This window comes from Panthera tigris, chromosome D3 (genome assembly GCF_018350195.1).
Source record: "Panthera tigris isolate Pti1 chromosome D3, P.tigris_Pti1_mat1.1, whole genome shotgun sequence".
Lineage (NCBI taxonomy): Eukaryota > Metazoa > Chordata > Mammalia > Carnivora > Felidae > Panthera > Panthera tigris.
In genome coordinates this window covers 68,775,686-68,796,641 of record NC_056671.1, presented here as the reverse complement: position 1 = coordinate 68,796,641, position 20,956 = coordinate 68,775,686, and the positions used below count along the sequence as shown (strand labels likewise).

Genomic DNA, 20,956 nt, shown 5'->3' with positions numbered 1-20,956 from the left:
AGAAATCAGACTGCTTCGAAAGGATACATTTTGCCACACCTGGAATTAAATAAGTATTTAAAAATAGTTTAATAAAATTTAAACTTCGGGGCAGGCCTTGCCTTGAGGGCTGGAGAGTGTGAAGTGTTTCTTGAAGAACAAGGGGAAGTAATTAATTTTGTCCTCTGATGAAGTATCTGACGATGGCATTCATTCACTCAGTACATTTTTATTATGTGCCTGCTTTGTACCAGGCTGGGAACGCCGTGATGAGCAAGGAGTCCACAATCCTGGAGTGGAGCGGGGCACAGACAAAGAATTGGGCAATGTTGCTACCGAGTACTCGGTTTTGTAAGTGGGTGCTTTGAGGGCTGAAACCAGGCTTCTCACCTGGTCTTAGACGATCAGAGATTTCCCGGAGGAAGTGATGTCCAAACCAGCCTCGCTAACAGATGTTGAATTGATCCTTTTTTCAGGCTAATATTGTATTAAAAATAAAATCAGAACCCAGTTTTGGGAACATCCAATACCCTTCTGTTGAGAACAGGTTAAAGAACTGAACTCTATGCTCCAGCCATCTAGTATCTACTTTTCTAGTCTTGTAGTTTGCCATTCTCCAGTGTAGGCGAACCTCTGCTTTCCAGAACGTGCCAGGCTCTCTGTGATGATTTGCATGCGCTGTCAGTCGTGTCTGGAAAGCCCTCTCCTGATGTCTGCCAGACTGAGTTCTCTTGCGGTTACTTCCTCCAGGATGCCTTCCTTGACCGCTCCTGGGGTAGGTTGGGTGCACCTCTTAGGACCTTACATACAGGGCTGGGCTTGATCTTGGTGTTTCCCCCCAACCCCCCACCCCACCAAATAGTCTAGCTGCTTCTTTATTCCTCCGTGTAACCTGGGGGCTGAGACAGCATCTTTCACGGAACCCAGCATGTCCTGAGCGCCCAGGCAGTGTTTGCTGAATGAACAAGCTTAGAAGGTCTTGAAGGCTGTAGCCACATGTATATAATTGAAGTTCTTGGTTCCATCCAGTTTTAAGAGAGTGTTATTGACTGAGGAAAGTCGAAACACCACCGAAACAGATTTTATGCGTGTGGTCTAGTTATTAACCTCATAAAGCTATTTACAGTCTTTTGCATTTATACCTCTTTACTTTTATTTTTTTGCCTGAGTAACCAATAAACTGAGTAATTCATAGTTTCTACTACTTGCCAACAAGTGTATATTATTAAATCTGACCACAGTGATTTATTAATAAGAACTCTTTTGGTTATTAACAAGAATCAATTTGATTTGGCATATGGCAGAAAGAGGGGCATATGTGATGAAGAGACAGGGATGTCTCATTGAATCCAAGATCAAGAACACAGACAGGCTTTGGGAAGAGCTGGCCCCAAGAATTGGAAGGCCAGCAGGAATCCTTTAATTGCTCTGTTCATCTCTGCTTCTTTCCTCAAATCTTTTATTCATTTTCTCTATTTTCTTACTAACTTGCTTTCTCTGCTTCTCAGTGGATAAAGGATGGTTTCCCATAATTCTCAGCTTTGCAGCCATATTCTAGTTGTATGGAAAACCTTTGTTTCCGTTCCAGTTCCAAATTCCCCAGACATTCCAAATGTCTGTCTCTGATTGAGTCAGCAGTGGCCAGGGAGTGGGGTCTTGCTGAACAAGCCTGTCTGGCTCTCCTCACCCCTGGGGGTAGGGGGGAAGATGGAAGAAAGGGATGGGGACATCAGGCTGACAGACACTGTGAGGTGGGCAGACCCTAAAACTATTTTTGTGAATAAAAATACAGTGATAAAGCCCAGAGACCCACAAATGCTTTATTATAGCATTATTTCTAGGTTATTTTGGCTAAAAAAAACTTCAATGAGAAACTTAGAGATTTAACTTTGACAAGATATTTATCTTTTTGAATGTGAGTATAACTTGAGATTCTTTAAAAAAATATTTTTTTAATGTTTATTTTTCAGAAAAAGAGAGCATGAGTGGAGGTAGGGAGGTCGTGAGTGAAGGCGGAGGGTGGGGGGCGCAGAGAGAGAGAGGGAGGCACAGAATCCGAAGCAGGCTCCAGGCTCCGAGCTGTCAGCACAGAGCCTAACATGGGGCTCAAACCCATGAGCCGTGAGATCATGACCTGAGCCAAAGTCGGACGCCCAACCGACCAAGCCACCCAGGCGCCCCTATAACTTGAGAATCTTAAGGTAATGGCCTGTTCGCTGAAGTAGCAAGTGGGTTCCAGCTTTGTGTGTGTGTATAATACTTGTAATTCTTAGACATGACACTGCCTTCCGTTGTCAGGAGACAGGTTCCGGAGCAGCTCTCCTGCAAATACAAGGTGAGACACAGGTCATTTAAAGTTTTCCAACAGCCACATTAGAGAAGTGAAGCAGGCGAAATCAGTCTTAATAATACATTTCGTATATATCTATGTGTACATAAAAAGAGGGTTTATAGCTTCTGCTTATCAGAAGAGGTTGTCATGGGGCGCCTGGGTGGCTCAGCTGGTTAAACGACCGACTCTGGATTTCGGCTCAGGTCAGGATCTCACGGTCCCTGAGATTGAGCCCTATGTCAGGCTCTGTGCTGACAGCGTGTAGCCTGCTTGAGATTCTTTCCCTCTCTCTCTCCACCCCTTCCCCACTCACTCCCTCTCATGCTCTCGAAATAAATATTTAAAAAAAAAAAAAAGAAGAGGTTGTCCTGGGATTTAAATGCACTAATAAATTTTAAAGTGCTTTGAAAAATATAACATAAAGCATTATTTTAATTAACCGGGGGAGGGAGGAACCCACTACATTTTGGAATCAAAAATAGCGATCATTTATTAGGTTTTACTCTGTGCCAGATACTGTTCCACGCACTTCATAACATATTATGTAATTTAATGATAACGCTGTCTTTGGAGCAGGTACAATTATTTATCATCTCTGTTTTATATAGAAGGAACCTAAGACATAAAGGGTTAAGAAATTAGTCCAAAGTCACGTAGCTGGTAAGTAGTTGAGCTGGAATTGGAATGCACTTTTTTTTTTTTTAATTGTGGCAAAACACAACATAAAATTGATCACCTTAACCATTTTTAAGTGTATGCTTCTATGACATTAAATACACTCGCCTTGTTGTCTGACCCACCATCCGTCTCCAGAACTTTTCATCTTCCCAGACTGAAACCCGACTCATTAAACACTAACTCCCCATTCCCCCCGCCTTCAACTCCACTAACTGCCGTTCTTTCTGTCTCTCTGAATCTAACTACTCCAGGGGCCTTCTATAAGTGGAATCATACAGTATTTCTTTTTTTGTGGCTGGTTTGTGTCACTCAGCGTAATGTCTTCAAGGTTCATCTGTGTTGTAGCACGTGTTAGAATTTCTTTCCTTTTTAAGGCTGAATGATGTTACACTGTATGAATGTACCACATTTTGTACCGTGATTCACCCATTGATGGACATTTTGATTGTTTCTACTTTTGGCTGTTATGAGTGATGGTGAATGTGATGTACAGATATCAGGTTGAGTTCCTGCTTTCAGTCCTTTTTGGGTATTTGTATACCCAGAAATGGAATTGCTGGATCACACAGTAATTTTATATTTAACTTTTTGCTGAATTGCCATACTCTTGTTTCAAAGCACCAGCACCATTTTACATAATGCACGAAGGTCCCCATTTCTCTATATCTCCTCCGACACTTCCCTTCTCTCTCTCCTTTTTTTTTTTTTTAATAGCCATTTTAATAGGTGTGAAAGCAGTATCTCATTGTGGTTTTGATTTGCATTTCCCTGATGAATCGTGTTGCACATCTTTTTATATACCTATTGCCTTTTGTATGTCTTCTTTGGAGAAATGTCTCTTTAAATTTTGCCCATTTTTAAATTGAGTTGTTTGGTTTTTTGTTGAGTCAGAGGTTTTTGTTTTTGTTTTGGTATATTCTGGGTATCAGTCTCTTATCAGATAGATGATTTGCAAACATTTTCTCCCATTCTGCTGTTTTGGCTTTTCACCCTGAGATAGTATCCTTTGATACGCAAAAGCTTTTCATTTTGATAAAGTCAAACTTACATATTTTTTTTCTTTTAATGTCTGTGTTTTTGGTATCATATCCAAGAAATCATTGCCTAATCCAGTGTCATAAAACTTTCCCCTGTGTTTTTTTCCGAGTTTTATGTCTGTTTCTGTCTGTGCCTCCTGTCTCCGTGTCACTCATATCTATCTCTGTGTGTTTCTGTTTATCTTTGTTTATAAATTATTGAAGCTTATGTATGTGTTCTTGTGCTTTTCTTGCCTTGTTTCTTCCTTTATTTGTTGTTGATCTATTTAAAGGTATTGCAGGTATCATGAGACTTCATGTTTCTCCTAAAAATAATGGCATTTTTTTCAAATAACTCTAACCCCATGATTGGTGCTCTCCGAGTACATTTTCTAATTATGTCGAAAACAGAAGCTTAACTTCATTTTGTCTTTTTATTGTTTTTTTTTAATGTTTTTATTTATTTTGAGAGACCAAGTGCAAGCGGGGGAGGGGCAGAGAGAGAGGGAGACACAGAATCTGAAGCAGGCTCCAGGCTCTGAGCTGTCAGCACAGAGCCCGACTTGGGGCTTGAACCCACAAAATGAGATCATGACCTGAGCTGGAGTCAGATATTTAACCAACTGAGCCACCCAATAAAATTTGTGATTTTATTGTTTATCATGGTATATCCTATTTTCCTTCTAAATTGTTTTTCTCTTCTTTATTTTATTTATTCCTTTAACTGGTCAGTGTGTACCTATTTAGCATTGTAGTTATTAATTACCTTTTCTTCTCTCCCTCCAGCACCGAGCTGAAGCTCTTGGAGGAAGCAACTGTTTCAGTCTGCAGGTCTTTAGGTAAGGGGCAAAATGAGTGAGTGTGTGTGTGTGTGTGTGTGTGTGTGTGTATGGGTGGCATTTATTTAAAAATTTCTGTTACAAGTTTTGGTAGTGTAATATGAATTAAATTAATGAAGTGATATATTCTGGATGCTTATATTTAGTAATATTTACTCCTGTTCATGGTGCTCATTGGGGCCGCTAGAAGGTACCATTTGGTCAAGAGCAGTAAGACACGTGCTTGCTCACTTGCAGTGGTGGTAATAGACTCTCCTAAACCACAGACTGTTTTAGCTTGTTTTGTTTGGTGTTTAATTGAGGAATAGTTGAACAGTGTTACATTGGCGTCAGGTGTATAGCATAGTGATTTGATCTTGATTTGACATTTGTATATATTACAAAATGCTCATTGTAATAAGTCTAGTTACCATCTGTCATCATACACAGTCATAATAGTATTACTGACTGTATTTCTTATGCTGGACTTGATCATCTCTGCGACTTACTTCTTTTATAATTGGAAGTTTGTACCTCTTAATCCCCTTTACCTGTTTCACCCATTCCACCCCCCGCCCCACCTGTCAGCTACCGCTTTGTTCTCTATATTTATGAGTCTGTTTTGTTTGTTTTTTCTTTTTTCTTTTTCTTTTTTTTTTTGATTCCACATATAAGTGAAATAACACAGTATTGGTGTTTCTCAGACTTTTCACTTAGCACAGTACCCTCTGGGTCTATCCATGTTGCCACCAATGGCAAGACTTCATTCTTACTTATGGTGGAGTAATATTCCCTTGTATGTATATACCACCTCTACCCATTCATCTATCGACGGACACCTGGGTTGTTTCCATGCCTTCACTATTGTAGATGATGCTGCCGTGAACCTGGGGCCACGTAGGTCTTTTGAAGTTAGTGTTTTCATTTTCTTCAGATAAAGGCTAGAAAGAGTTGCGTCATAGGGTAGTTCTATTTTTCATCTGTTGAGGAACCTCCATACCGTTTTCCACAGTGCCTGCCCCAGTTTGCATTCCCACCAACAGTGCAAGAGGGTTCCCGTTTCTCCCCATCTTCACCCACACTTGTTATTTCTTGTCTTTTTGATTTTAGTCACTCTGAAAGGTGTGAGGTGATACCTAATTGTCGTTTGGATTTGCATTTCCCTGATGATGAGTGATACTGAGCATCCTTTCATGTGTCTGTTGGCCATCTGTATGTCTTCTTTGGGAAAATGTCTGTTCAAGTCCTCAGCCTATTTTTCTTTAATTTTTTTTAATGTTTGTTTATTTTTGAGAGGGAGAGAGACAGTGTGAGCAGGGGAGGGGCAGAGAGAGAGGGAGACACAGAATCAGAAACAGGCTCCAGGCTCTGAGCTGTCAGCACAGAGCCCGATGTGGGCTCGAACTCATGAATCGTGAGGTCATGGCCCGAGCCGAAGTCAAACACTTAAGCGACTGAGCCACCCAGGTGCCCCCCTTGGCCTATTTTTTAATCAGATGTGGGATTTTTTGGTGTTGAGTTGTATGAATTCTTTACATGTTTTGAAAATGAACTTTTTTTAAAAAAAGATTTTATTTTCAAGTAATCTCTACACCCAACATGGGGCTCAAACTTACAACCTTGAGGTCAAGAGTCACGTGGTACACCAGCTGAGCCAGCCAGACACCCCTTGAATATTAACTTCTTATGGAATATGTCATTTGCAGATCTCTTCTGCCATTCATTAGGTTGCCTTCTCATTTTGTTCATGGTTTCCTTTGCTGTGCAGAAGCTTTTTAGTTTGATGTAGTCCCACTTGTTTATTTTTGCTTTTGTTGCCCTTGCCTGAGGAGACAGATCCAAAAAATATTGCTAAGACTGAATTCCAAATTTACTGCCTATGTATTTTTTAAGAGTTTTATGGTTTCAGGTCTTACATGTAGGTCTTTAATCCATTTCAAATTTATTTTTGTATATGGTTTAAGAAAGTGGTTACTGGAGAGGAAGTCTGAAGATCGTAATTTTTTTTTTTTTTGCTTCTTTGTTTATTACACTTTTTTCATTAACCATTATGATTAAGTGTTTCTCATTATACTTTTTTCTTTTTGATTTTGCCTGAAATTTGATGAGGTTTTTTTTTTATTGGCTTATTAAAGTCTTTTCAGTTCCAAAGTTTTCTTTAGTTATGGTTTTGATTTTCCTTGTGTTTGGGTTTCTTCTCCCCCAACTTAGGATCACCTGTTAACAGTCAGCTTGGACTGTTTTTGCTTTCTGTATCTTTCTTTTTCCTTTTTTTAAATGTAATTTTATCATAATTAATATAATTTTATTAATATAATTTTAATATAATTTCTTAAAAAAATTTTTTTAATGTTTATTTATTTTTGAGACAGAGAGAGACAGAGCATGAATGGGGGGAGGGTCAGAGAGAGAGGGAGACACAGAATCTGAAGCAGGCTTCAGTCTCTGAACTGTCAGCACAGAGCCTGACACGGGGCTCGAACCCACGCACCGCGAGATCATGACCTGAACTGAAGTCAGATGCCTAACCAACTGAGCCACCCAGGGGCCCCTCTTTCTTTCTTTCTTTTTTTTTTTGAATAGATGTTTGAGGGGCACCTGGGTGGCTCAGTTGGTTAAGTGTCTGACTTTTGATTTCAGCTCAGATCATGATCTCAGGGTCGTGAGATTGAGTCCCATGTTGGACTCTGTGCTGAGCGTGGAGCCTGCTTGGGATTCTCTCTGCCCTTCCCTCCCTCTCCCTGCCCCTACCATTTCCCTGCCCACTCTGTCTCTCTCTCAAAATAAATAAACATAAAAAAAAAAAAGAGTCGATTTTCTCTTCTTCCACTGATGATGCTTGTTACTCAAATACGTTTGATAGTTTTTTTTTAATTTTTTATTTTTTTAAGGTTTATTTATTTTTAAGAGACAGAGACTGAGCACAAGTGGGGGAGGAGCAGAGAGAGAGAGGGAGACACAGAATCCGAAGCAGGCTCCAGGCTCTGAGCTTCAGCACAGAGCCTGAAGTGGGACTCAAACTCGTGAACCATAAGATGATGACCTGAGCCTAATTCAGACACTCAGCCGACTGAGTCACCCAGGCACCCCCTTGTTTGATAGTTTTGATTCAGTTCTTCCTCTGAAGGTTTACCATAGCCTGTTTCTTACTCTGTGCTTACTGTTTTGTTTTTCCTTATTCATGAAACTAGCAAATGTTTATTGAGCACCTACTATATTATAGGCTCTATTCTGTATACTGTGCTATATATTGCATAATATATTCCATATTCTGGCGCAAAAGACTGACCTAGATTCCTGACCTCATGGCTCTGTCTCGTTAGGGGAATCAGACCAGAAATAAACAGACCTACTTTCACATGCTGTGTCTCTTCAGAAAACTAAAGCAGGGTAGAATCACGGAGAGTACCCATGTAGGTATGTTGTTTGCTGTCAGAGAGGGTGTAAATACACCTTGTTATTAAGCTTGTTCCTTGTGTGGATCCTGTAGGTGCTTGTTGAATCTGCTATTATTTAAGCTTGAAGGCAGGCTGCTGCTGTTTTCTAACCTAACTTTAGAACCCAGGAAGGTTTTATTTTGTTTAGGTTTTGCTCGGTTTAAATGGGACCTTCTCTTACCCTTACTCCTTGGCTTTGGAGAGAATTATAAAATTCCCTGAAGGAACATCTGGGTCAACATTTTTTGTACATGTAACCTCTAGTGCATGTTGCTCTGTGTCTGGCGTGTTTATTTCTCCCCAGTTGTTTTCAGCGGGGGTGGGGGGGTAGCCTCAGAGTTGGTGTAGGAAGTAGGAGGGAAGTGTAGGAAGTGGAATGAGTAACGTAAGTTTTCTTGTTGGAGTAGACAGAGAGGGGGAGATTTTGTCCTTAAAGTTACTTTCAAGTGGTTAGCCTTGCTAACCGTCCATTGATTACCAAGTAAATACTCATCGGTTCTATAAACTCTGTAGTTCAAGTGTTCTCTGTTTTGGTGGGGAGAAGGACTGTCTGCCTGGAATTAGCATTTGTGTGAACTTGTGTCTTGTTGTATATTTTCAAGGGTGTTTGATATTTAGGTTTCACGCTTCTAGAAATGCAGGCCAAATAATGTAGTAAACTCCCATAAGTTCCTCTTCTGACTTCACTCATTTTCAGCTAATGGGCAGGCTTCATCTATATCTCTCAACCATTCACGGAAGTAAGAAACATGTACAGAAAAGCCGACAAACAGAGAGCACGTCCTCGCATATTAGACACCAACCTCAGGCATGTCATTTCATCCATAAATATTTTGGCATAGATCCCCTAAGAGGAGTTTTTTGTTTTGTTTTGTTTTGTTTTAAGGAAAACAATACCACTATCTTACTAGAAAGCAATTAAAAACATTTTTTTTTTAATGTTTATTTATTTTTGAGAGAGAGGGAGAGACAGAGTGTGAGCAGTGGAGGGGCACAGAGAGAGGAAGACACAGAATCCGAAACAGGCCCTAGGCTCTGAGCTGTCAGCACAGAGCCTGATGCAGGGCTCAGACTCACAAACTGTGAGATCATGACCTGAGCTGAAGTCAGATGTTCAGCCGAATGAGCCACCCAGGCACCCCTAGAAAATCATTTGTAACATTATAAAATAACCACTGAGTGTTCAAATTTCTTATTGTCTTAGTTTATGTGACTCAGGAACCAAAATAGAGGCTATATGTTGTTATTGGCTGATACGTTTTTATGATTCTTTTCATAGCTAGGTTCCTTCTGCTATTGTCTATCTCTTCTTTTTTCCCCTAGTTATTTATTTATTTATTTATTTATTTATTTATTTATTTATTGAAGAAAGTGGGCAGTAGAGTTTCCCACAATATAAATTTTGTTGAGTGCATCCCCATGGATTGCTACCCTGTCTCTGTCCTAGCTTCTGTATATTTATTGGATTGGGGACTTGGGTATTTTAGTGAAATATTGGGAAAGGTTGTTTCAGGGTCTGGAAGCAAGTCCAACTTTCTTACCCCAGATGGAAATTTTCTTTATAATACCTTTACCTGAATGTTACTCAGACTTTGCTTGAACTCCTGTAGAGATAGGGAAGTCTCTTCTTTACACAAAAGCTATGAACGGATTGCTACAAGTTCAAACTCTAGAGTGAAATGAGTTAGTTTTTAATTTAAGTGCCATTGTTATTTAATTTTACAGTTGAGGAAAGTGAGGCATGGGGTGGGGGGCTGAAAGTAAGTTGCCAGGTGTCACAGCTAGTCAGTGGTGCAGCTGGGATTTGAACCTACTCAGACTCTGTGGTCTAATTCTGTTATGCTTTTCTGCCTTCCTGTCAGTTATCCCCTGTTCCTGCTCTAGCTTATTCAGCTTGAACATCATATTTGATTTTTACCAATTAACTTTGATTCCATTAAAGTACTTTGTACTTTGGTACTTTGTACTTTGTTTTATTAGTCTATTTCCCCGTCTGCATCTTGTGTAAGAGTAGTGTAAAAACTGAAATGTTTTAGAATGTCAGCTGCATTAAGACTGTGCGTCCTGTGGGGCGCCTGGGTGGCTCAGTCGGTTAAGCGGCCGACTTCAGCTCAGGTCACCATCTCGCGGTCCGTGAGTTCGAGCCCCGCGTCGGGCTCTGGGCTGATGGCCCAGAACCTGGAGCCTGCTTCTGATTCTGTGTCTCCCTCTCTCTCTGCCCCTCCCCCGTTCATGCTCTGTCTCTCTCTGTCTCAAAAATAAAAAAAAACGTTAAAAAAATAAAAAAAAGACTGTGCGTCCTGAGTATCTCCTTAGTACCTGAAAGAGTACTGGGTATGTACGTAGAATTAGCTCAATAAATACATGCTGAATGAATGAATGAAAAGAAAAGGTATCCACAGTGGTAGTAGCTGGTTGCTGTTCCCAACAACACAGTGTTATTTTTTTGTTGTTGTTGTTCGTTTTTAAATAGCTAACCATTTATAAATTCAAACAATTACTTATGAAGTCATTCAGTAATAAAGGACCTGTTGAATGAACACAAGATTGTGAAGCTGGGGTTCTGAATAATGCTTGTAGTCATATCCTCTTTGTTTCAATATTTTTTTTAATTTTAAATTTATTTTTAACGTTTATTCATTTTTGAGAGAGTGTGAGCGGGGGAGGGGCACAGAGACAGGGAGACACAGAATCAGAAGCAGGGTCCAGGCTCTGAGCTGTCAGCACAGAGCCCGACGCGGAGCTTGAACCCCACGAACCGTGAGATCCTGACCTGAGCCGAAGTCAGACACTTAACCGACAGAACAATCCAGGTGCCCCTGTTTTGGTATTTTGTTTCGGTTTACAGTAGCTAGGTAACAATAATTCACACAGAGATGCACTTGCAAACATTAACTTTTTGTTTTTGTGGGGTTTTTTTTGTTTGTTTTTACACGGTGTATCCTGAAATCTCAGGATATTCTTTCATTAAGCCCCAAAGCTTGAAAGAGAAGCAGGAAATTTTTATTTCAAAGTGTAACTGACAAGATTTAACATCTAATCACATATCTATTCTTGATTATAACAGCCGGACAAAACCCGCCCTGACTTACCGCACGTGTCGCACCTTGCTGCCCACAGTGGGGTTCTCCCTTCAGTGGCAAGGAGCACCACCTGGGAGACAGTGTTGTAGACTCTCAGGTCACCCTCGACACCTGCGAGATCAGAATTGGAACTTTAAGAGTGCCTTGTGATTTAAAGGCACGTTAAGCCTTGAGAAGCGCTGTTAACTTCAGCAGGTGCAGGGGGGTGGCCCTGGGGTTCTGTGTGTCCGGCAGGCTCCCACATAACGCTGTTGCCACCAGTCCCTGAACCACGCTCGGAATAGCAAGGTGCCGCAATGCTTTATCGCAGAGAGAAAGTTACACTGTAACTTGCATTGACTCAAGCTGTGACAAGAACAGTTACCCAGCAGGTTGACCTGAATTAACTTGACAGTTATTGAGCACCGAGCAGGTATGCTGTAATGGTGTACTTAATTCCCATGTGTGATTTTTTTTTTTTATGTATGTATGTGCATACCTGGATTTTTAACATTTCTGGAGAACTTCGTTCTTTCAAATCTTTGACACATTTTCAACAAGTTCAAATATATTCATAGAGATGCAGCAAAAGATAAGTGTCAGGTCTGAATTTTTCTGGGGCGTCCGTGTGGCTCAGTTAAGCACTGACTTCGGCTCAGGTCATGATCTCACGGTTCGTAGGTTCAAGTCTATTGTCCGGCTCTGTACTGACAGCTCAGAGCCTGGAGCCCGCTTCGGATTCTGTCTCCCCCTCTCTCTGTGCCCCTCTCCTGCTCGTGCTTGGTCTTTCTCTCTCTCTAAAAATAAAATAAACATTAAAAAATTTTTTTTTAAATGAATTTTTCAGGCAGCAGAGGCCAGTGTGTTTGAGCGTTTGCATTTCTGTTTTTCGAAATAGTTAAAAATAACATTTCGAAAGAGAAACAAATATTCAGAACTCTGGAATCTCTCAGTTTGAAAACCGTTCGTAAAGCAAAAAGACTGGACATTTGTCACTAACATTGTTGACTTTGGGCCCAACACTTAACCTTTCTGGGTCTCTTTTCCTTCATCAATAAAATTAAAGTTTTTGGCTAAATGGTCTCTTCCTTCTGATGAGTTTTTTTTTTTTTTTTTAAGTTTGTATTTAGATTCATACAGTGTATTTAAATAATGTACAGTGTAGTATTAGTTTCAGGCGTACAACACAGTGATTCAGCCTGTCTGTATCACAAGTGCCCTCCTTAATCCCCATCACTTATTTCCCCCCCCCACCGCCAGTAACCATCAGTTTGTTCTCTGTAGTTAAGAGCCGGTTTCTTGGTTTGCCTCTCTCTCTCTTCCCACCCCCCCCCCCTTTGCTCATTTGTTTCTTAAATTCCACATAGGATGTGTGAAATCGGATGGTAATTGTCTTTCTCTGACTTACTTCACTTAGCATAGTACTCTTTAGCTCTGACTGGTTCTTAACTTCTGTGCTTCTGTGATGTATTAAGGTTGTCCACAGACCCAGTGAAACCAATGGTGTGAATTCCCATTCAAGTCCAAAGGCCTGAAAACCGTAAGAGCCAGTGTTGTAAGTCCCTGTCCAAGGGCAGAAGGCTGACGTTTTAGTTCAACAGTCAGCCAGAGGAGGATTCAGTCTTCCTCCGACATCGGTTCCGTTCATGCCCTTAATGTGTTGGATGATGTGCGCCCACTTTGGAGAGGCCAGGCTGTTTTACTCAGCTGAAAATTAAAATGCAGAGACACCCTCACAGATACACCCAGAAATAAGTTTAACCGGATATCTGGGCATCCTGTGGCTCAGTTAAGTTGACTTGTAAAATTAATCATCACGTGTGTCTTACTGGGCAGCCCGATAGAGCTTTGTATCTTCATTAAGTCTGATTCCTTGATTAGAGGGGTTGGTGTAGCACAGCATCTTAGAGCCAGGGATTGTAACCAGCAGACAAGGATGTGTCCTTGAGCGGTAACAACAGAGACGTGAGGATCTGTGAAATGGAGGTGATGTTGGTGCTTATCCTGTAGTTGGTTTTGAGGATTTGGTGAGGTGATATGTGTAGAGCACTTACTGTATATTGGTCAGTGTGTGTTTCCTGTTGCTTGATGAGAAAACAGGCTGGAGAAGAAAAGTAATTTGTCTGAGGTTTAATATTCTGTTAATTATAGCCTTGGATCTAGAAACCAGATCTTCTGATTCTCATTACTGTATCCGCTCAATTCTTTGGGCTATACTTGTTGAAATGCCCCCCTTTGAACTTAAACAACTTTTTGAGCAAATTCTTTAAAATTGTATTTGATTAAAATAGCTCCCCCCGGCCATAGTGCTTTATGTGTCTGTTTTTCGTTAGAATGATTTACGATGATCCGAACAGAGTTTTTGCCTTTACAGTTGATTGTATTCTGTATACTGGGAATCATTTTTTGAGTTTTTTTTTTTAACATTTGCTTTTCTAAAGAGAAATAATTTGTGTGTGTGTGTGTGTGTGTGTGTAAATTGAGTATGTATCAACTATTCTCTCTTCTTTACAGTTTTGAATTCTGATATGAATTGGCTACTTTGTCCTATTGTTTCCATCATTTTCAGTTTGCAAATCATTTTTTTTTTAATTTTCTAAAATGTTTTTTATCTGTGTTTGAGACAGAGAGAGAGAGCGCGCAAGCACGTGGGGGAGAAGGGGGAGGGACAGAGGATCCAAAGCAGGCTCTGCACCGACAGCAGAGAGCCCAATGCAGGGCTCGAACTCATGGACCGAGAGTTCATGACCTGAGCCTAAGTCAGACGCTTAACTGACTGAGCCACCCAGATGCCCCTTGCAAATCACTTTTTGTTCAAAATTAAGACCAGCAATTTCTCTCATTGTTTATTTTCCTAATTAGATGTGAAGTTGGTCATAAGGTTTGTCTGTGAGCAACTTCAGCTTGACAGCTTGGTTTTATAAGTGTTTTAATATGTTCACTTTGATTTCAGTTTTTAATTTTAACTTTTTAAAACCTTATCTTCTCTTGCAGTTGTAAACAATCCTCGAACAGGAAACCTTGGTGCGCTAATTAAGGTCTTCCTTTCTAGAACCAAAGAACTAAAACTTTCGGCAGAATGTCAGAAGTAAGCTGGCTGATTAAATCATGTTCTCTTTATATTTAGCAATATGAGTATTTTTCATTTTTTGGTGGAAATGGATTATGGTCTTTTTGAAAGCTATAAAGGAATTCTCATTATTAAAAAGTAAAAGAGAGGTTATAATTTACTGTCCAAGTCATTGTGGTGAGGTTATGAATTCTGGAATCTGTTTGATTTCAGCATTTCAGACAATCTTCAGAAATATATTCCTTAAGAAGGTTAATAGCAATGTAATTATTATTAAAAAAGATAGTTTCCCCGCCCCCATTATTATTGCTGTTCATACCTAGTTTAAATTATGACTAAGTTTGAGTATTTCATTCCACATCTGTTTCCTTTCTTCCTTTCCTAGTAGATGAAAGAAAGTTCTGATTAGATATTATAATTTTATTTTTATTTGAATTCCAGTATAGCTAATGTAGATATTAAAATTTTATATTTGATGCCTTGGAAGGTTAATCTTTGATGCCCTCAAGCATTTTTTAAAACCAGTTTTGCTTCCAAACAAATTATATTGAATCTAATTTAAATTTTTCTTATTGAGTTCCTGGTTACTAATACAAATAGCGACTATTGTCCTGGGCTGCTGGCAGTGCCCCATTTAAAATTTGGGTCGTGTGTTTGCATATAATCTCTTTATGTTACTATATTTAAAAACATTTTTTTTTCCCTTTTCTTTGCCCTGCCCACGTGTGGGACAGGTACGAAGTTAAGAACAAAGAGCGGCCATACCTAACGAAAATATTTTTGTTAGGTTGACTCACTAAGTAAAATGTACAGCATGAAACATGAAGTGGATTGGCATAGAGTAATATATCACTAGCCATGAAAAGATAGGGACGCTGTGTTTATATTACAAACGGAATGGGCAAAACGGCCGAGAAATCATGAACGGCATGGTGCCCGTGCTCCTGATGAAGTGCTGATTCCCGTGTGGTTTGGTCTTTCCTTTCTAGCCACATCTTCATTTGGCAGACACACAACGCTTTGTTTATTATTTGCTGTCTGCTGAAAGTGTTCATCTGTGAGATGTCAGAGGAGGAATTGCAACTTCATTTCACGTACGAAGAAAAATCTCCTGGCAGTTACAGTAAGTATGGCCTTTGAAGATGCACGTGTAACACGGAAGGATGAAACCTGAGGAATCAAAGCGTAGTGTCGAAAATTCTCTCTGACTTCCCTTTTCATTTTTAAACGACCTGGCACGCTGTCACTCCCTTTTCTCCTATATTTAAATGAGCCAGAGCTCTCAAAGTTCTTTTTTTTTTCCTTTTTCTTTTGAAATAAGGAAGCCGGTAGCAGCGAAGCTTTTACTTACTTTGACTCTGATGCATATGGAAAATAAAATTAAAAACCACAAATACACCTTTCAGAAAACAGGGTTGTCAACTTAAGTATCATTACTAGGGGAATACATTATTAAAGGAGACAACCAATCAGAAGTACGGATTTTAGACATATTGAAGGTTACTTTCATAGGACGCAGCAGTCTCTGGCTCTGTGGGTCTACTTGATCAGAAATAACATTTAAGGGCAGTTTTACGATGCCGAAATGTGTGGTCTTGTTCCGAAGACACAGCGAAATATTGCCGTTTTCTCCTGATATTGCTGGGTTTTTTGTGTTACTTTTTTTTTTTTTTTTTTGGGGGGGGGCAGTGGTTAGGAGGGCCTGTAGTTTTCAAGATGGTGTTTTATGTCTTAGCATGAAAACTTACAGCCTGGAAGGTAGAAGGGCGGAAAGGGATTGTTATGTGAAATACAGGGAGTATAGGATTTTGTATCTACCCTTCCCGTTGACTTCTCTCTGAGGTTTGCAAAGGCAGTGTTGCTCCTGGGTCTGGGTTCATTTTTTCTTTCTTTAAGAGAGAGAGAGAGGGTGCAAGTGAGTGAGGGGCAGAGAGAGAGAGAGAGAAGTGGGGCTCACCCAAAGTGGGGCCTATGTTTACCTGAAGTGCGGCTCGAGCTCACCTGATAAGGGACTCGAACTCATGAACTGTGAGATCATGACCTGGGCCAAAGTCAGATGCTTATCCTGGACTCATTTTTCAAAATATGTCTCTAGGGGTGCCTGGGTGGCTTATTTGGTTAAGCGTCCAGCTCTTGATTTCAGCTCAGGTCATGAGCTCGCGGGTTTGTGCATTTGAGCCCTGCACACGGCTCTGTGCTGACAGCCCGGAGGGAGCCGGCTTGGGATTCTCTCTCCCTCTCTCTCTCTGGACTGCCTGTCTCCCCCACCCCTGTGTGTGTGTGTGTGTGTGTGTGTGTGTGTGTGTGTGTGTGCGCGCGCGCGCGCTCTCTCAAAATAATCAAACAAACTTAAAAAACCATGTCTCTGTTCTCATTAGACTTATTGTCTACCTAGGGTTTTTTTTTTTAAATGTTTATTTATTTATTTATTTTGAGAGAGACAGAGACAGCACAAGTTGGGGAGGGGCAGAGATGGAGAGAGAGAATCCCAGGCGGGCTCTGTGCTGACAGCGTGGGGCTCGAACTCATGAACTAGGAGATCATGACCTGAGTTGAAATCAGGAGTCGGACACTCAACTGACTGAACCACCCAGGCGCCCCCTACCTAGAGCTTTATATGTTGATTCTGAGTTTCAAGAGAGAAATATGTTCAGTTTACTACTGTGATAATCTGTGTTTGTTAAACATACACGGATGTTTAAACAGAGCTTTTAATCAGAATTCTGTCTGGCATGTGTTAATTTTGTTAATGCTAGGCTTCGTTTTTGTGGTACCGAAAGTGCCAAAGCAGCCCTAGGCAGGGAGGTGCAAACCTTTCCACCAAAGGGGTAGCAGCAGGAATGGAGTGCGTGTTTGCTTCATGGGGCCTGAGAGCTAAGCCAGCCAAGAACCTACAAACCCAACACTTTGCTTTGCTTTATGTCAAAACAATTATGCATATATTGTACTTTATTTACTTAAAAAATTAAAAAAAAAATTTAATGTTTTATTTATTTTTGAGAGAGAGAGCGAGAGACAGAGTGCAAGCAGGGGAAGGGCAGAGAGAGAGGGAGACACAGAATCCGAAGCAGGCTTCAGACTGAGCTGTCATTACAGAGCCCGATGCGGGGCTCGAACTCATGAACCACAAGATCATAGCCTGAGCCGAAGTCAGACACTTAACCAACTGAGCCACTCAAGCACCCCTTGACATTTCTACTTATTAGCAGTCTAAGTCCTTTTTACATTTTCTATCAATGTCTTTTTACAGTTTATAAAAGTAATAAAATTAAACGATTGCATACATACTGTTAAATGGTAAAAAAAAAAAAAGACATCATTATGCAGTACCTAAAAACATCCATTTATCAGCTTGTAGGTGCATATCCGCATCAGGTGTGCGGAAGGCTGCAGGTGTAGATAGTATGCAGTTTGGTTGTTTGAAGGTTGAATTGACGGAAGTACAGGACCGTCTACAAACAATTGAGCGCAGTCAGCTGTGGGATTTTAGGATGGTCGGGTCACCACACCCTACAGGATTTTTGTCCCAATTCCTTGTCAGACTGCTGCGGCGAGATGGATCCTGCTGGCATGTTCAGGGAAGCCTTCTTTCCGAGGCTAATGTGACTGTCAGTAAGCTCCCAGTTTGTAACAGAAATTTGTGAGGATGTCCTCGGTGAACATTTCCCCACGGGCTGTGGATGATGTGGTAATAGATGGTTCGCTGCGGAGAATTTGTATCCTCTTGTACCTCTAACTCTTGGTGCTCTTCCCCGCCTTTGAGAATAGTCGGAGGGGACAAAGCTAGCCCTAGGGGAAACCAGGAAGCGCGACGGTTTCTGTTTCCCCTTTGCCTTCGGTGTGAGTTCTGTTCCTCCTAGTGTCCTGCGGTTCTCGGTATCATCTTCCATCACCTCTGATACTTATTTTACATTTTGCATCTCCTAAATCCGATATTTGAAGTCCTTAGGGGTTTGCATGTATAGTTTGTTTTTGCGAACACTTTGTTTCCTTATGTATTTGAGGATGTTGGTTGTGAGCTTTTGCTGGTTGGATCTTAATCTGAGGCCCCAAATCAGGGAGGGATTTGCATTTGCCACTGGAGGGATCTAGGGCTGCATCACCTGAGGCCATTAAGCCTCCTCCAGAGGTTCTGGGCCTAATGTGCCATCTCAGGTTCAGCTTCCCAGTGGCAACCCATACGGCCTTGTACCATCATTCATCATCAGGGTCACCCTACCCTTAGCGTTTGTTTACTGCCCAGTGTTTTACTCTGGATTCAAGCCAGTTTGTTTGCCTGTGGTTGTGCTTTTTGGTTATGGTGCAAGGGTCCTTAGAGATTTCCTTTACTTTCTGGAAGCCCATCAGTGCACTAAAAAGAGTTATTTTAGCCAAGAACTACTTGTTTTGTATAGGAGGCCTCTTTGGAGTAACTACTCCACTAATATTGCCCCCAGTGGAAGGCAATTATAGTTTATTTACAAACATTTTTACATTTTTTTTAAATGGGGGAAGAAGTGGGGTGCCTGGGTGGCTCAGTCAGTTAAATGTCTGACTTTGGCTCAGGTCATGATCTCACAGTCCATGAGTTCGAGTCTCGCGTCAGACTCTGCACTGACAGCTCAGAGCCTGGAGCCTGTTTCGAATTCTATGTCTTCCTCTCTCTCTGCCCCTCTCCCACTCATGCTCTGTCTCTTTCTCTCTCTCTCAAAAATAAATAAACATTAAAAAAATGAAAAAAAAATAAATGAGGGAAGAAGCCTTGAAGATTGAGAGATTGGGAGACTGAAGAGAGAAGAAAAAAAAAGAGGGGGAACGAGCTGAAACGAAAGCCCAGGGAAGTGGGGGATGCTAGGATCGAGAGCACAGAGCGGGGTGCTTTGAAGGAGCATACCATGTGTGCCTGTGAGCAGGTGGTGGTGTGGGTGGGCGTTGAGGGCATGAAGGACATGGGTCATGTGCCAAGAGCTGGGGACAGCACAATGTGGAGCGTGGTGGTCAGTTATGGCTGTGCAGAGAGTAGGTAGAAAAGACGCTGGAGGTTGTCGGGTCCATGCAAAGGCTCACTTAACCACGTTTCCTTGGCATAAACTAGTTCAATATAAATTTATTCTAAAAAATCATACTGCCCTCAAGCATAGTGGATTGAAACTACATGTTTATCTTTGCGTTCTTCTGAAGCCCCAATAAAACATCAGTAAAAGCACTGTTAGAAAGTCATGATTTTCTTATTAAAGAGGAGGCAGGGGGAACACAGTGTTAACGTTTCGCAAGTTGGAAAGTGGAGTAATGGTGAACTCAACTGATCGGTGAAAGCCGAAGAAGGCTACATGCCTTCAGGGTTGGAGAACTCCAGGAAACAGCCAGTTCTTGCCATAGAACCCTGGAAAGGCTGAGGAATTGGAACTGTCTCCGAAGGCAGACACCCAGGAGGAGTGATGGAAAGAAACAGTGGGTTGCCCAGCTCCTCTCCCCAGCTCTGCGCAGTCAGGAGACCACCCAAGACCACCCCCCTCCTTCGGGCCATCTGGGGAGCTCAGTCGGTTAAGTGTCCAACTCTTAGTTCAGGTCTTGATCTCAGGGTCATAATAAGTTCAAGCCTCGCATTGGCCTCTGTGCTGGGCAGGAAGCCTATTTAAAAAGAAAAAAAAAACCACTAGAATCTCTTCTCCAAGAGACTGAACCAAGATACGGGGGCTCCCTGGCCCAGTGGAGGGGTGGTCTACTGAGAACAGGGCTAAGAGCAAACACTACAAATGGAGAAGTGAGGCATCTTGACTTGGCTTCCAGGAATGTGGGCACTGGGGTTGTACCCACCATCTCGAAGGTTGATGCATACTCTTCTGGAGAAAATGAACCCAAAACAGGGAAAAGACGTGGAGATGCTGTTGTTTGGGTGTCCCTCAATGGAACAGCTCTGGAAGCTCCCCCTGGAGGCAGGCTGTGCCTGTGCACGCAGAAGTTCCATGAACATTGGCTTCCTTCTGGCAAGCAAATGGGAACCAAGGGTCCTGAGCAGTTGAAAAAAACTTCCAATTTGTGAGAGACCAAAGCAAGGAAAAGACGATCAAGGATAGAATATTTGTGGAAATTTAAAAAAATAATCCATAATCATACCTCTCTAACATAACTACTCTCCTTTTCATTCTCCTCTGGCTGAAAACCTTTTTGAAACTCTTTGGAAGTACCTTCAGAATCCATGATGAATTCATTTAACTAAATGCAGTAAAGGTAAATCTCCCTCCTTTGAAACTAGTTTTGAATTTTTTCAGATGGCTGAGGTGCTTTGGCTCCCATGGCAGCAGGATTTCACTGTTCTCTTCTCTTTGCTTGAGCTACCCTCTAGGGCCTGGAACAGGCTGTAGCTCAAGAGGTAAACCTGAAATTGTGTAGTGGGTAGGGGAGTTGTTTCTGTCTGGTTTATTTTTGTCTTAGTATAAAACTTAACAGTTTAATTTCATTAGTTGAGTAATGTAAAAAGCAAATAAAACAGTTGCTGGAAAAAGAACACAAGAAAACATGGATTTATTATTTTGAAATATTTAGCATATAAGATTTGTAATCTGTCTTTGCAGAAAAATAAAA

At 41.2% G+C, this 20,956-nt stretch overlaps 1 protein-coding gene across 7 annotated transcripts in view; it reads left to right on the top strand.

Annotated features, from left to right (window-relative positions):
• Positions 1-20,956, top strand: part of DYM (dymeclin) — a 350,029-nt gene that overhangs the window by 53,208 nt on the left and 275,865 nt on the right. For all 7 annotated transcript variants that reach the window (XM_042962563.1, XM_042962565.1, XM_042962564.1 and 4 more), the window contains 3 exons: positions 4,792-4,844; positions 14,317-14,410; positions 15,382-15,515. In XM_042962563.1, coding sequence (XP_042818497.1) covers positions 4,792-4,844; positions 14,317-14,410; positions 15,382-15,515 — 281 coding nt within the window. The remainder of the gene's footprint in view (positions 1-4,791; positions 4,845-14,316; positions 14,411-15,381; positions 15,516-20,956) is intronic.